Source organism: Mya arenaria, chromosome 5, assembly GCF_026914265.1.
Source record: "Mya arenaria isolate MELC-2E11 chromosome 5, ASM2691426v1".
Classification (NCBI taxonomy): domain Eukaryota; kingdom Metazoa; phylum Mollusca; class Bivalvia; order Myida; family Myidae; genus Mya; species Mya arenaria.
In genome coordinates this window covers 60,216,554-60,231,166 of record NC_069126.1, presented here as the reverse complement: position 1 = coordinate 60,231,166, position 14,613 = coordinate 60,216,554, and the positions used below count along the sequence as shown (strand labels likewise).

Below are 14,613 nucleotides of genomic sequence, written 5' to 3'. Positions count from 1 at the left end.
ATACTATTAAGGTTCAGGTCGCTAATAACATAAATAATGATGATCTTATGTCAATAGACAAAACCTTGCATTGACCAATGAAAGAAATATAACGAAGCAAACGAGGATATAAAGTCGAAAGAAATGTGGTTTGCTAGCAATTCATAATAAAATATGTTAATGACTAATGCAACCTGATTAATATGAACTCAATAAGGTTAAGCACTAAACGTTACATTTATCCCTAGAGATTTTCTCATTTTTAACTACTGAATACTTATGAATACTCCAATATGTGGTCAGATAATTCTGCGTAATAAATTGTTTAAACAATGAAATACGGAAACAAACATGCAGCCACTGAATAGTAGAGGTCAAATTTCAATTGACAAGTAGAAACAATGTCGACCACAGGTTAGATCCCATCAATTCAAAGTTCAAGTATCAACTTGAACTGTTTAAATTTACAATGACAGTGACCAAAGCCTAGTAAACAATCAACGAGACACTAATCTTTACAAAGCAAATGCCACAGCGTATATACATGTCAACATATCATTTTCAATAAGTGATCCAAATAAGGAAAACAAGTAAATAAAACCCAAAAAACAACAATAAGCTACTCGATTTAAAGCTACTGTGCTAGTTCATGTGGTTTACACTGATTTTTGTATAAACTGAAAACCGAAATGTTCTCCATCATTACAGCAATGAAAGAGATTCACAGTGAATAAAAGTGACGCCGTTCTGTCGATATTCCGACAGCAAAGATGGCGGTCTCAATTATCTAAACTATTTACCGAACGAGAAGAGTCCATACCCTTTTAAGCGAGGTAACCCTAGCGCATTCAGGCCAGAAAATTTGCAAATATCTTCGTTGGCAAGACACAAATAAAAGTGTCATTGTCCGAAATACTCGTAGACTTATTCAGACTAACATAGGATACAATTTCGGATACATCAGTCGCTTTTATAAAGTTATCATAGTACATTTTTAATAGATTTGGGAGTGTGTTTGTCTATGTGTGTATGCGTGTGTGTGTGTGTGTGTGTGTGTGTGTGTGTGTGTGCGCGCGCGCGCGTGCGTGTGCATGTGCTTGGGTGTAATACATGTTAAAAGAACAATAATTAAAAATTAAAGGTTATATTGTATATTAAGTTATACAGTGTTTAGTTGAGTAGCCAAAAACAAATACCAATGACCACAAGCGCACGATCAAAGCCCAGCAGACACTAAACAAGAGACGACCTACCAATACACACCTACACATAACTATGATCGTGTTAAAAGGCGCGAGGTCAAAGCCCAAGATACACTAAACAGGGGACATGCACGTACCAAACAACACTTACACGTACATGTGAGCATGTTTAAAGGCACGAGGACACACCACAACATACATTAAACGAAGGAAACACGATTTACCAATACACACCTACACATAACTATGATCATGTTTAAAGGCGCGAGGTCAAAGTCCAACAGACACTAAACGGGGGACATAAACGTACTAAACAACACTTACACATAACTATGATTATGTTTAAAGGCACAAGGTCAAGGCCAAACAGACACTACATGAGGGACATAAACGTACTAAACAAAACTTACACATAACTATGATCATGTTTAAAGGCGCGAGGGCAATGCCCACCAGACACTAAACGGGGAACAAAAACGTACCCATAACTATGATCATGTTTAAAGGCACAAGGTCAAAGCCCAACATACACTTATCGAAGGACATAAACGTACCAAACAACACTTACACATAACTATGATTATGTTTAAAGGCACAAGGTCAAAGCCAAACATACACTTAAGAAGGGACGTACAAAACAACACATACATCAAACAAATCAGCACAAATATAACACACATACATATCAATGATTTATTTGCTAAGACAAACAAAAACATACGTTCAATGGTTTACAGGTGTGTTGGCATGGCATTTATGGGGAGTTTTCAAATGCATAATCAAAGCATGAATGCTTAATATAATGGTTTATACAAAAAACTGATCGCTAAAATTTTCCCATAAACCAAACTCAATAACACTAAACGATGATACATTTGTGGCACTGATAAACTGCAATGGATTAATTGACCATGATTATTATTAATTGGTTTTGTATTCTGAGATTCAACCAAATGATATCCTATTTTGACATTTAAAAATTAAAAAGCCGTCACAAGTTGTCACAAGTAAGATAACAAAATAATAAAAATAACTGTGATATATCAAAGAATGTGTTCTTTTAAGCTTTTAGCTTTCGATCAAGTTTTTAAATATTTACACTGAAATACAAATGGTCATTTGAACTTTTTCATGAAATGGCATTTGTTTAAATCCAAGCAACACAATTGTTTTAAGAACTAATTGAAACACATATATGCCTACAATTTGCTTCTAACCAACAACTGTAATATTTGAGCATTATTTCAATGAAATGGTTTTTGAATTGATTCGGGAGATCGAGTGAGATTGTTTGAAATTTTAGCATTTATTTTATGTACAATCACATCTGAGCTATTCACATATATAACTCTTGACTAAAACAACACGCACATAATGTACAAACCAACCTCTTTGCATGAATGCAATACAATCCACTACTGATGCTCTTAACCTACCCTAAAAAAATAAATAATAGTCCATTCTATGGAAACTTAGAAGAGCAAGAATTGGTTGTATATCTTCTGACCAGAAATATATCAGGATAATCTTCGTGTTATTGCCATTTTCTTTTGAAATTAAATGTTAGCAATGGTCTTTTTTCAAGAAAGCTAACAGCGTTGAATAACATGAAGGCCACTTGGCATTTGACCAAAGAATTAATTTAATTGTCATACTAGATTGCATTATGAGGAACCAGATTTAATTGTTGGTATGAAACATTGTTACTATTGCTTCAATATTTATAACTCAAAAATGATACGGGTAATTTACATGTTAAGGCTCTTCTATAAGTTGTTTTGAGTCGTTAGATCGGAAACCATTGAACTGATAAAGCTCTTCCTGCTTCCTGGATTAATTAATGACCATTTGCTCTTTCCAATTTAGTCAGTCGGTCATCGATCGGCTTATGTGATTGACAAACCGAGTCGTGTAAATTAAGTTTTCGCATAAACAATTACCAAAAGAACCACTGTCAGATTATTAAAATTATTTCAGTTTTCAATGCAACAGTCTTTTATGTCCTTAGATATAATGTTTTATATCTTTTTAAATTATCTTTTTAATTAATTTTCTATCATTAAAACGTCAAAAGTTGACCTAACTTTAGATTTGCACGACATTCTCACAGTACATACGACAATCACAGATTTGGTTTCGCGTTATAATAATATTTATAATAATAATGTTTCTTTAATATTACATTGAAAGTTTTTAAAATTTTGTAAAATCACATCTAGCTTCTAACACAACGCATTTGATGTTGTAAAATCAACGAAGGCGTTTCGCGCGTCGCATGAGCCTTTTACAGGCATTCTTTACCGTGATTTTTTCAATGTTACATCACTTGACCTTTGTAGCTCGAAACAATTCTGATATTTATCAGTTTAAATTAATGGTTTTTGAAAAAAAAAATCTTTGATGTTAATGTTTTACTTTTATGTATATTTGTTTCACTGCGATCCACTTCAATTCCACTTCAATTTATCACAAACACACAAGCCCAAACTTGATAATTAATTTTTCTTTCTAAAAACCACAAGAGTCTATACGGATATTCGTTTCATTGTGAATACACAATCAAAACATTGTGCATTCATTGTAGAATAACATCCTTGTACGTGCCTGATTTGTTATGAAAGGAAATCATGTAAACCATCGTAATGAATAAAATATTATGATATAAAAATTATGTGGAAATTTAATCCTCTTAACGATGTCTTCATATACAATGATTCAATATCATGACGGTGGAAATCCTATCATCATCAATATGATTTTCTTATTAGCCTGCGCGTGTAATAGAATGGCGTTATGGATACTTGTTTATATTTCACATTATTGTGAGGGCTTGGGTAAGTGTCTAGTTGATGAAATTTACAGTTTTCTTTAAACTTGTTCATCATACTTTATTATTTTTATGCTTGTACTAGCATTTACATTTTTTATATTTTACGTGATGTATTGATAAAAAGTTTTATTTCATATATAGTCACTTCGTTGTTAAGTGACGTTCCCTGTCAGTCATGTAGCATGTGTTCGGCCCTGAACATCTAGACTCGATCTTCGTTAAACACAATCTACCGGGCGGCTTTTCCTTGTAGCAACATTACTATTTTAATTGATGAATATGATAATGTTTCGATACGTGTTATCAGCCACCCTTGGTCTTCCTCTTAACACCAATGAAAATATGTACATAACCAATTAAAGCTTTGGCTATACTTAAATTCGGTCTTATTAATGGCCATCTTCCAATCATTGTTGAAGCTATGTCAATGTGCTTAGGTAATACCTGCGTACGTAGTTGACCAAATAAAATATCGATTATTATAAACTTCTATCTTATTTAAGGTACTCCTCCAATCACTGCTCAAAATGATGTCGGAGTGCTTAGATTATTACAACCAACATTTGTTGGGAGAAACGTGACGTTTGAATTCACACCGTCTGCACCGACTTCAATAGGCGATGTCAGGTGGAACTATATAAAACAGAATGGGTCACATGCAGAACTAATTGAAGAGGATGATTTACGTGTTCAACGTAAAGTGAATTCTACCTTACTTACCATAGCTGACGTAGATCGGAGTTTCAATGGTACCTCTGTATACACATCAATTGGCAATAAAGGAATATCGTCATTAATCGAATTGAATTTAAGAAGTAAGCTTGAGATTAGTTGTTGTTGTTTTCTTATTTCTAATATTGCCGTATTTGTCCTTAATTTCGGAAAATAGTTAAGATAACTTTATATAATATTAATTGTATTGCTTATCTTATTGTAGTTTGTAAATGTTCCAGTTTACGCATATGCAAACGGCTGTGGAGAACTGTACTTTATTTCGGAGGGACCCTACTTTGCCGGAGACAATGTGAGGCTTGGATATTTCCCGTCACCAAGGGTTGCAAAAGATGAAATTGCCAGCAAGTATTCTTTTAAACTCATCAATGGCAGTAATGATAACCTAACGTACATTGAACAAGCAAAAGGTGTTTTAGAGCTTGATCAGGAAGGCCAGGAGTTTATCTTTACTTTGTTCAACGTAAAGAAACATGTCAGTGAACAATATTGGATTGAGTGTCTGCATGGAATTTACGGAAAGTACTCTAATAGTGTCAATGTGTCGATTAAAAGTAAGTTTGTCTTATTCAAAATTGAATTGGTCCATTTTGATTATAATTGCTGCTGTTTTAAAGATGTGATACCTCAGCATGTTCGTGTTTTTTTTCCAGGTAAGCCGATAATTGGCCCTTTATCCAGAATGTCTACATGCAGAGAGTGTATCGTTTTTACGACAGATCAAACACTTGCAAAAGTATACTGCGAAACGGATGAAACTGATGACGAGTATAGCGCCACCAATGTTAAGTTTGAAATAGGACTAAATCAGTATGATTCAATCAAATTATCACGAAATCGATTTGGATTGACTTCATATGACAAACCTGCAGATGCGTTCCATCAACTTAATGCTGTTTGTACAGTCTTTGGAAAACACCGGAACATGTCAGTGAAAGCTTCAATATATGTAGTCGGTAAATCATTTTGTATTTATTGTTTGTAAAATAATTGGAGCCTACAAATCAGTTTAAGCTTTTCTTGGCTGTAAGACGGTTGTTAAACATAATAAATAGGTCCTTATTCAAATGCGTTTCTCTGATAGAAATGACATATGTTTGCCTGCATACACTCTATAATCCAAACCCTGTATCTTTGCAAAATGAATGAATATGTTAAAAAAAGAAATTAACGATCTTTAAATTTCTTCCGTCATAAAATCTGAACAGTGCGTTAAAAAGGTGACATAATATTGCTGATCAAAAATTATTCATGAATAAGTTTAAAATAATAACATGTTTGTTATACGCATATGCTTTTTCTACCTAATACATACAGTGAGAAACGTAAAGTACATACGTTACGATGTTTGACTAAGCATTATTTGTATTAATGAATTACAGCCATCACTTCGCATCTTGTAAATTTTGAATATTAACGTATTTCTTTTCTCCCCAGAAGTAATTAACTTAAATGCAAGCAATCTAGCAAGGACGCTTTATATGTTTATTTTTAATTATATGTGAACTATCTACGCTAAATGTTTTTGTTTCATGACTTTAATCAATGACATTTTCTGCATGTGCTTCGAAACACCAAACACTTTAAAATTCAGAATAATCTGAAAAAAAAAACAACTTCTTAAACATATGTGTTACATTTAGCTATATGATTTATTTTATCAATCTGCATATTATTCACCCATTTGTAAAAATCCACATCTCAAACATCTCTACTCCGGTGTATGTACCCAATAACTGGAATCAGGTTTAAAGCTTTATAAAAGCTGGCTTTACTGGTAAATTTCCTCCACATAATAACAATTCGATATTATGATGAACGCAATTCAAAGATGATACATATAGGTATACGATTTCACCCCTTCGGTTAATATGGCAATTGTTATGTTGTATATTAATTGCTTCTATATGACATGTACATATTATTTTACTCCGATAGAAGTCAGTCGAATGGTTACGATGGCGGTTTTTCTTTGGAATTTTAGCTATTTGAAGATTTTATATCACAATAAGTAAATATTATTGATGTAATAGTTAATCCATGTTTGATAATAAAATCTTATTAAAACGTGCAAACGCTATAGTACAGTGTGATAACATTATTAATAATAGCGGGAACTCTTATATAGCAAAATATCAGCATATATATTTAAAGTTTTTATAATTGAAAAATTGACAGATCCATGTAGATACCGTCTAAAATCGTTGCACTTTATCTTATGATCCGATCGTTGACACTTTAGTAGTGCTTTGTATTATTAGTTGATATTCAATTACATAAATAACCTTAAAATAAGTCAAAGTTAAAAAAACGTAGATTAACAAGTTTATGCCATTACAAGAACTCTTCTTAAGATGTCAATCAATCACTAAAAGAGCTTTGTGACGTTCGCCATTAATATATTATTGAAATTGAAAAAATATGACTTAAACATGAATCTATGAATAATTTAATATAATATTTCTTAGAGTTACCAAAATCATGTTCTGCTATATATTTGTATGTAAGATTTATTCCTTGAATCTAATGTGTTAACATGAATGGTGAATGACCTGTAATTGATAATTACATCGGAGTCGTCTCAACAGCCTACATCGGGTTGATCTTTTCAAGTTTCAATTTCTTGTTTACATTATTTCGCTTTTATAAACAGCTTTCATAACAAAAATAAAGAACGTAATCAACAACTTACGAACGTTTTCGTTAAGCATCTGAATCAAATGGCAAGTGACTTGGCCACAATGTCATCTTTAAGTCTACACAGACATTGCATCAAAATGAAATGGAAGGCAGTGTCATTGTCAAAGTCATGGCAAAAGACGTGTTCTTGTTCATTAACTGAAATTTGTTAAAATGTCTACATAAGTCCAATGTATTGCTTTATATTTTGGTTAAAACAGTTGTACTAGTTTATTTGATTGTTAGGTGTTTTGTTAATTCTGGGCCTTTTAAAAATCAATCTGTTATTAAGGCAACCCAAATGGCCCACCGCATCTATCGGCTGACGAAGTATTATTCGAGGGAGAAACTGTCAATATAACTTGCACTTCATCGAGCGCAAGGCCGCCACCATTACTGAGATTTCTTGTCGAAGCTACTGCAATTGATACCGATACCAAAGTATCAACAACGCTTGACTGTTCAACTGGATTATTCACATCTGTATCCAGGCTCCATTCGTTTCAGAGAGAGTGGGGAAACAAGAACATGTCTTGTCAACAGCATCCGGAAGAGAAAGGATTATATCCTGAGACAGTGTCAAATAGTGTATACATTGTTTACAAATGTAAGTGTGAAAATGATTTAATATATCCATTATAATACTTAAAACTTGTCGTTATTTAAACTTCCTTTGGCATACGTTTCTGCATATGTTTAAAATGTATAGGTTTTTTTCTGCTTCTGAGGGGTTCTATAAATATCTATGGCTAACAGTCATATATAATGTATTTTCATACGACCGAAAAATCACACGTTTACATCAAAATAGATGTAATTCTACACATATATGTAATAATAGTATGACCAAGGTAGGATTTCAAATTTCTTAAACTAAATGATGATTGTTCAAAATGTATTAAAGTTGTATGAATAAACGTTAAATATGCTCTATATTATTATGGTTTTATTGTTAGCGTTATACAGTTACATTTCAACAATAAGCAGTTTCAATCAAACCGGAACCAGTGATGTTATTGTACTGACGTTGAACATTTGATAATATTAGCCTTTCAAAATGTATTGATTTGTTACATTTTTACATTTACGTTAAGTCATTTTGAATACAAACAATCGGAATGTAGTATTGTTTGTGTTATTTTGATAGATACTTAATTAATGATTCTTGATTTGATGTGTTTATTTCAGATCCCCCATCACTTATCATTCTTGTTAAAGAACAACGCAAACTATCAAAAGTTATAATTGCAAGTTGTTCATTGATGTTCGTTGATTCAGCATGCAATATTAAATGGGAATCAACAATTGAACATTTTAAGTACACTTTAATTGAAAATCGTATCTTCAACCAAAGTACAACGTCAAAAATTAGTTTCAACGTTATCCATGAAGATTATGGAAAACAAATAAGATGTAGTACTGAATGTCAATACTTCAAGAATACTCTTGCCAACGCAACAACTGTCATATTTGAAAGTAAGTGCGAAAATAAATAGAAATAAATTCATTACATGTAATTTAATATTTGTTAAAAAAAATAATCAAATTTCGTTTTCTAATATCATGTGCAATGCTCCAATACCCGGTCCTACAGGTTTATCGGGAAATATTTATTCATTTGAAATGAATATTTATGTGAAAAACTATGGAAACAAGCTCAATAGCCAAAAATTTAAACATTAAGCCCGTTTAATGAATGCAAAAGTAATTGTCATTTGAAATGATAATTAGTATGAAATGTTTGCTAATGACATCACATTTTTAGCCGTTGAAGAGTAGTCTAATCGAAACGATTGTATAGCTGTTTTAGTAATCTGCCAATAATTCACATTTCAATAAATCAAGTACAATTTGAATGAAGTGTCAATAATGCACCAAAAACAAGTACCTATACTCTTTATCTAATTCTATACAGAAAAACCGACAGTGGTTGTCTCTTCAATCCCCGTTTTACCCGTTCCACCAAATACCAACATAATGCTCACATGTGTTGTCAATGCCCATCCTGTTGGAAATATCACTTGGACGATGGTGAAAACGTCTAATTCAATATCACCACAAACAAAGACGTGTTTAAATGCATCAACATGCTCTTATGAAATGACTACATCTGACGTTGAAGAGGTTTATTCGTGTTATGCAAAGAACGAACACGGCAGTGACGAACGGTCAATCGTAGTTGTTCATGAGCATAACAATAAAGAAGGTAAATCATTTGTTAAATGTGTTGTGTCTCCTGTTAAGTGTGCGTTTGTCTGAAAATGATCCTCTACACAGGTTATTTGTTAAATAGTTGGTAACTGAGCTTGAATGGGTACTTTCCATTATAATATTTAAACAAATATTGAACACTTAACCAATCTTAACAAATTGCAGTTATTTACTTTATTAACGCTCGCAAATAACCAGGTATTAATGTCGCATTTGATAAAATATTTCCTATGTCAGAATATCCTTAATTTTAGATCTGACTGGAAAAGCTTCTGGCATCTTGGGCGTAACAATTGGTGTTTTGGGCGGAATTGCATTTCTTTTTATTGTGATAGTTGTCATGTTTTTATGTCTACGTCGAAACCAAGGTAAAACGTTTCAGTCTTAATATTTCGAATATTTCTAAATGACTGCAGTGATTATTTTCACTGTTATTGATTTTATCGATGTTATTTAACATAACTTTTTATTCTTGTTCCACTTTTTATTTTTATTCCTTCATTAGCGAGGCAGCAATCAAGGAAAGAGGATACTCAATTGGACCAATTTCAGCCACCGTACGTATACAAATTTCAAAATCGAAGTAAAAACAATATGTTCTGAATTAATAAAAGGAAATACAATAGTCCTTCAGATCACATTGAATGACTGTTACATATGTCTTAACAAAGGATGATAGTTGTGTAGGATTCTGCTTTACAGACCAGATGTCGTAAATTCGAGCTCCATCACGGCACATCCTCATAGAATAATGATTATGACACCATATGTTTATAAGCTGGTTTAGAATATAGCTTAAATAGATAAACTGTTAATGTCTCAGTATTTATTTCAGGCCAAATCCAGATAGAGATGGTAAATATTTAGTATAACGAGAAAATGTTGTTCGTATTAACGATTTTTTTTAAATTGTGTGATAGCAGTTTAGTGGTATTCAGCACATTCAAATAGTAAATGTAAGCTGAAACTCACAGTTCATTCTTGGTGACGATTCATTTCGTTTTGAGTGCATGGTCATTCTGTTTGTAATTTATGAAACGTCTTACGTGTATCAATCCAGTTCATTAAACCTTATCACTTGCAGATACTGACGTTGCTGAATATGCTGACATCAACAAGACTCGTAGAGATCGGGAAAACGTTTCTCTGGTAAAACATAATTCTTAACGCTTTTAAGTGAACTAAACACAAAAGCTGTATATTTAATTAATTGTCAAGACAACTGACAAATCCATCCTGATAGTTGAAAGGTCATTGCTTTGTCATTTATGGGAGTCTGTGACCAAAGGGTTGCAAATCAAATTTGGTTGATAAACGATATTCATAGAATATCGATTAAATTAAGTGAAACATAAGTTTGTAAACCATAATTGCAGAAACCAATCTCAGGTCAGTTTTGGTTTAAATAAATTTTGAAAGTTCACGGTATCTGAACGCCCGTTCCTTTCATATTTACAGCCGTCTAAGGACAAACATTCATGTGATGCTACGAAAGAATGCTCAGGAGGGGTAGCAATTGAATGTTCAGTGCACGTAGAACAACCATCGAACGACTATGGTATTATCTCAACGGGTACAGGTTCTTCCAAACAACCTGATGCTCGGTAGGTATAAGACGGGTGATAGTAAATGTCGTTGATGTATCATACAATTTATTGTTTCAATTAAAGTTTCATTTAACATTTTCATTACGGAATGTATAGTAATTTAAAAACAAAAATGTCATGTCGGATGTCTGGAGCTAGACTTCGACGTTTTCAACATAAGTACAGTCTGCTCAAAGTAAGTGTCAAGTTTGGTTAAATATAATTTTCAGAAGAAATTGTAAGATGTTTTGACACATTAGTATCTTGTTTAGGACTAATTCACCACATGCATTGAATATGTTTCTATTATAGATACTCAAAACATATTCAGAAGTTGTTATTCAATATTGCGAGTTAAGTTTAACTCCATCGTGCCTTCGTAGCTTGACAAAACGGTTATTGCTATAACAGTCGCTCAAATGACGCTCTACGATTTGACCTAATAAATGAATATTTGTTTCACTAAAAGGTTTGTTTTATGATATAATTACTATCTATGTTGAATGTGTGACAAATAAATAATAAATCAACTCAATGAATATATTTCAGTGGATGTCAAAGCAAAGAAGATATCAATACAACAGGTATTGTGGATTTGATTTTCTTAAAAGTAAATCATAAAATCGATAAACTCAAAATGCCACACCGCTGATCAGCCGCAATTATAAATTTATAGATATTTTAATATAGAATTCGCTTAATTTACAAGAAAATGATAGTTAGCAGCCATTGTTGAAGTGGTACTTATGTGTATATGACGTTTTATACCTGATGATGAAGTCTTTGTAATTAATTTTTTATTGAATATGTATCGTATTATATCGAAGGAATGACAACCCGTTTTCCGTTTAATATTTGTATTTGATACAGTATAGATATGACATTTGAAAATTATAAATATAACCGTGAAATTTCACTTTGATTTAGAACAAAAAAAATACGATCAGAAAGGATTTCTTACGTTATAACAAAACCTCAGAAGTTTTCAAAATAAATACAAAAATAAAACATGGACACACCTGTTTCCCCGATATTGTGATATTCTCATAGAGGGACTCATTTAAACATTTTCAGGCAAGGAAGAAGACAATGGTGTTTCTAAACAGAAACATATTATCAACGCAGACACAGGAATGGCTAGGGTAAGTTATGTTTTTCGAAGCACTTGCACGATTGATATTTTGGATACATAAAATAATAAATGGGGAAAACACCATCTCGAATGGGTTTTATATGATGTGTAATTCATCACGAATAATTACGTTAAAATAATTATCAATGTCAATGAAACACAAGTGCCATTTGATATGACATAACTAAACCATTGTCACGAATAAGCTAAATTTAAGCTACTATCATTTTGGTTTTGCTCGAGAATTGTTGTTATATTGAAAGTAAATAAAATTGTTAAATTGATTTATTGATTTATTGATTTAAATTGTAAAAGTTCTTTATAATGCGATCTGATTAATACCTTATCAGATCCCAAAGCTCCACCAATGAGCTTGTGTACGCGGATGTGGAGCACTTGGAGAAATTCCGAGTAGGAAATCGTGCGTGAAATGACGACAAGCCTACAGAGTACTCTGACATTGTATTTGATACATCGTTTGGTGTGAAATCTGACTCATCCCATAGAAAATGTGTATGATAACAATCAATTAAAGGGATTTTAATCTAATAGCTTTAGCAAGAGGCGGATTAAGTCTCTGTCCCTTTTTATAATACCTTTGTTTGGTGTGTGTTGTTAATAAGCTGATCAGTTGTAATTTATTGTTCTCTTACAAATGATATTAGACTTAGCGTGCTGGTGTGTATGCTGATATGATTGTGTGTGTGTGTATCTGATTCTCCGAAGTGTTACCTACTTTCAATCCGTTTTGTTTTGTTTTAACATAATAATTATAACTTTGATGGTTTTGATTTGAACCGCTTTCATTCCAAGAACTCTTTAAATGATACCTGCTACATTACTAATGGTTTTTAGTTTGTCTGTATGTATGCATTACTGTGCTTGATATATTGTGAGTATAACTTCATGTTAACTAGTCACAAAGAGTTTTATCGCGAATAAAATTACAATATTTAATTAGTGTTATACATTTGGACATTTTACAGGGGAAGCGTACGTGCTGATTCTTAAATTGTGTTTATGAAAGACATATTTCAACCATACTGGAATTATGTAATCAATGATGGAGCACTCCACGGTGGTAATCCCAGTAGCCGACTGCTCTCTGGGAATCGTTTATTTACACAACTATCGAGAGTCAATATAAAAATCAAACGAGAATCAGAAATTAAGCACAGTGATAAATTGGATTTGATAAGTAACTATAAAAACAATGTGTTTTCGGTCTGTTCTTAAATCATGATTGAAATTTGGTACAGGATTTTCATACCGTGTATCTTTTTCTGCAAAGCAAGGTTAATGCTATTGAACATTGATGTTTTCACACCTTCTTTGCAGTTGTGCAGAAACAGTCAGCTTTACAAGAACTGTGTAAGGCGCCAAACGGCCTGAAAATAAAATAAATACATTGACTTATGTAATTTTAAGCCATCATTTATATCCTGTTTGGCTTTAAAGGTCGTGACGCCAGCATATACTAATAAATAAATTTGTATTTGTAGTCTGTCTTTGTTGTTCTGTGACGTTCAGTGCCTCTCGTTTATTATTTGTAACGCCTCAAACTTTGTCCCTCTAAACAGTCTTCGTTATTATTTTTTTTGGTTTTGGCCACTAGACCTCTCCCTGGAGTGTACTTTGACTTCTGTTACTATTTCAGAACTATTAGTTATAGAGTTGAGAATTCAGACTATTTACGGGTTTATGAAACGTTTATCTATCGTGGGAATGGGATTATTACATTTAACAAATCTAATTTTGACAAGTGAGCAACGGTATAGTTAATTATGTTTTCTTTTGTTTATCGGGCTCAAAACATCTCTTACTGGTTAAATAGTATTGAATATAGATCTATCCTCGGTTGGTCACTTACATAAATAGTCCAAGTTTAACAATATCAATTATTAAATGTTTCAAAATATCTTAAATATAACTATTCTTGACAAAACATGTATGCCTGATTGTTAAATGTGTTATTTCTAACGGATACAGCTGTTTTTCGTTAACTGCTCTCTTAAGACTGATTTTTAATGTTTGTAGAACATACAGTCTTGAGTGATGAGTCGCAATGCTTGCAAACAAATACACTTGTATCAAAATGAACAATAATGAAATAAAGAAATTAACACAGGACACTTATCCCGAAAATACTCAGCATGTCCCAAATAACTCCACCTTTGTTTGTCATCAAAACGTAAATAAAACAGAGCATATTATTCCTTTAGAGTGAGCTATGAGTGAGGTACGTACTAATCATGCAACACG

The 14,613-nt window shown here is 32.5% G+C and overlaps 2 protein-coding genes across 2 annotated transcripts; both read left to right on the top strand.

Moving 5' to 3' along the window:
- The first annotated feature begins 4,740 nt into the window (after positions 1–4,740).
- Positions 4,741–8,064, top strand: LOC128235849 (uncharacterized). Its single transcript, XM_052950641.1, has 4 exons — positions 4,741–4,760; positions 4,965–5,297; positions 5,397–5,699; positions 7,715–8,064. Exons 3-4 carry the CDS (start codon positions 5,426–5,428, stop codon positions 8,062–8,064), a joined length of 624 nt encoding a protein of 207 aa, XP_052806601.1. The 5' UTR covers positions 4,741–4,760; positions 4,965–5,297; positions 5,397–5,425.
- A 553-nt stretch (positions 8,065–8,617) lies between these two features.
- On the top strand, positions 8,618–13,721 carry LOC128234325 (uncharacterized). The gene is made up of 10 exons (XM_052948499.1): positions 8,618–8,898; positions 9,338–9,628; positions 9,888–10,001; positions 10,139–10,190; positions 10,469–10,488; positions 10,718–10,782; positions 11,092–11,237; positions 11,769–11,803; positions 12,294–12,361; positions 12,702–13,721. The coding sequence occupies exons 1-10, from the start codon at positions 8,685–8,687 to the stop codon at positions 12,720–12,722; spliced, it is 1,026 nt and encodes a 341-aa protein (XP_052804459.1). The 5' UTR covers positions 8,618–8,684; the 3' UTR covers positions 12,723–13,721.
- The last annotated feature ends 892 nt before the right edge of the window (positions 13,722–14,613 follow it).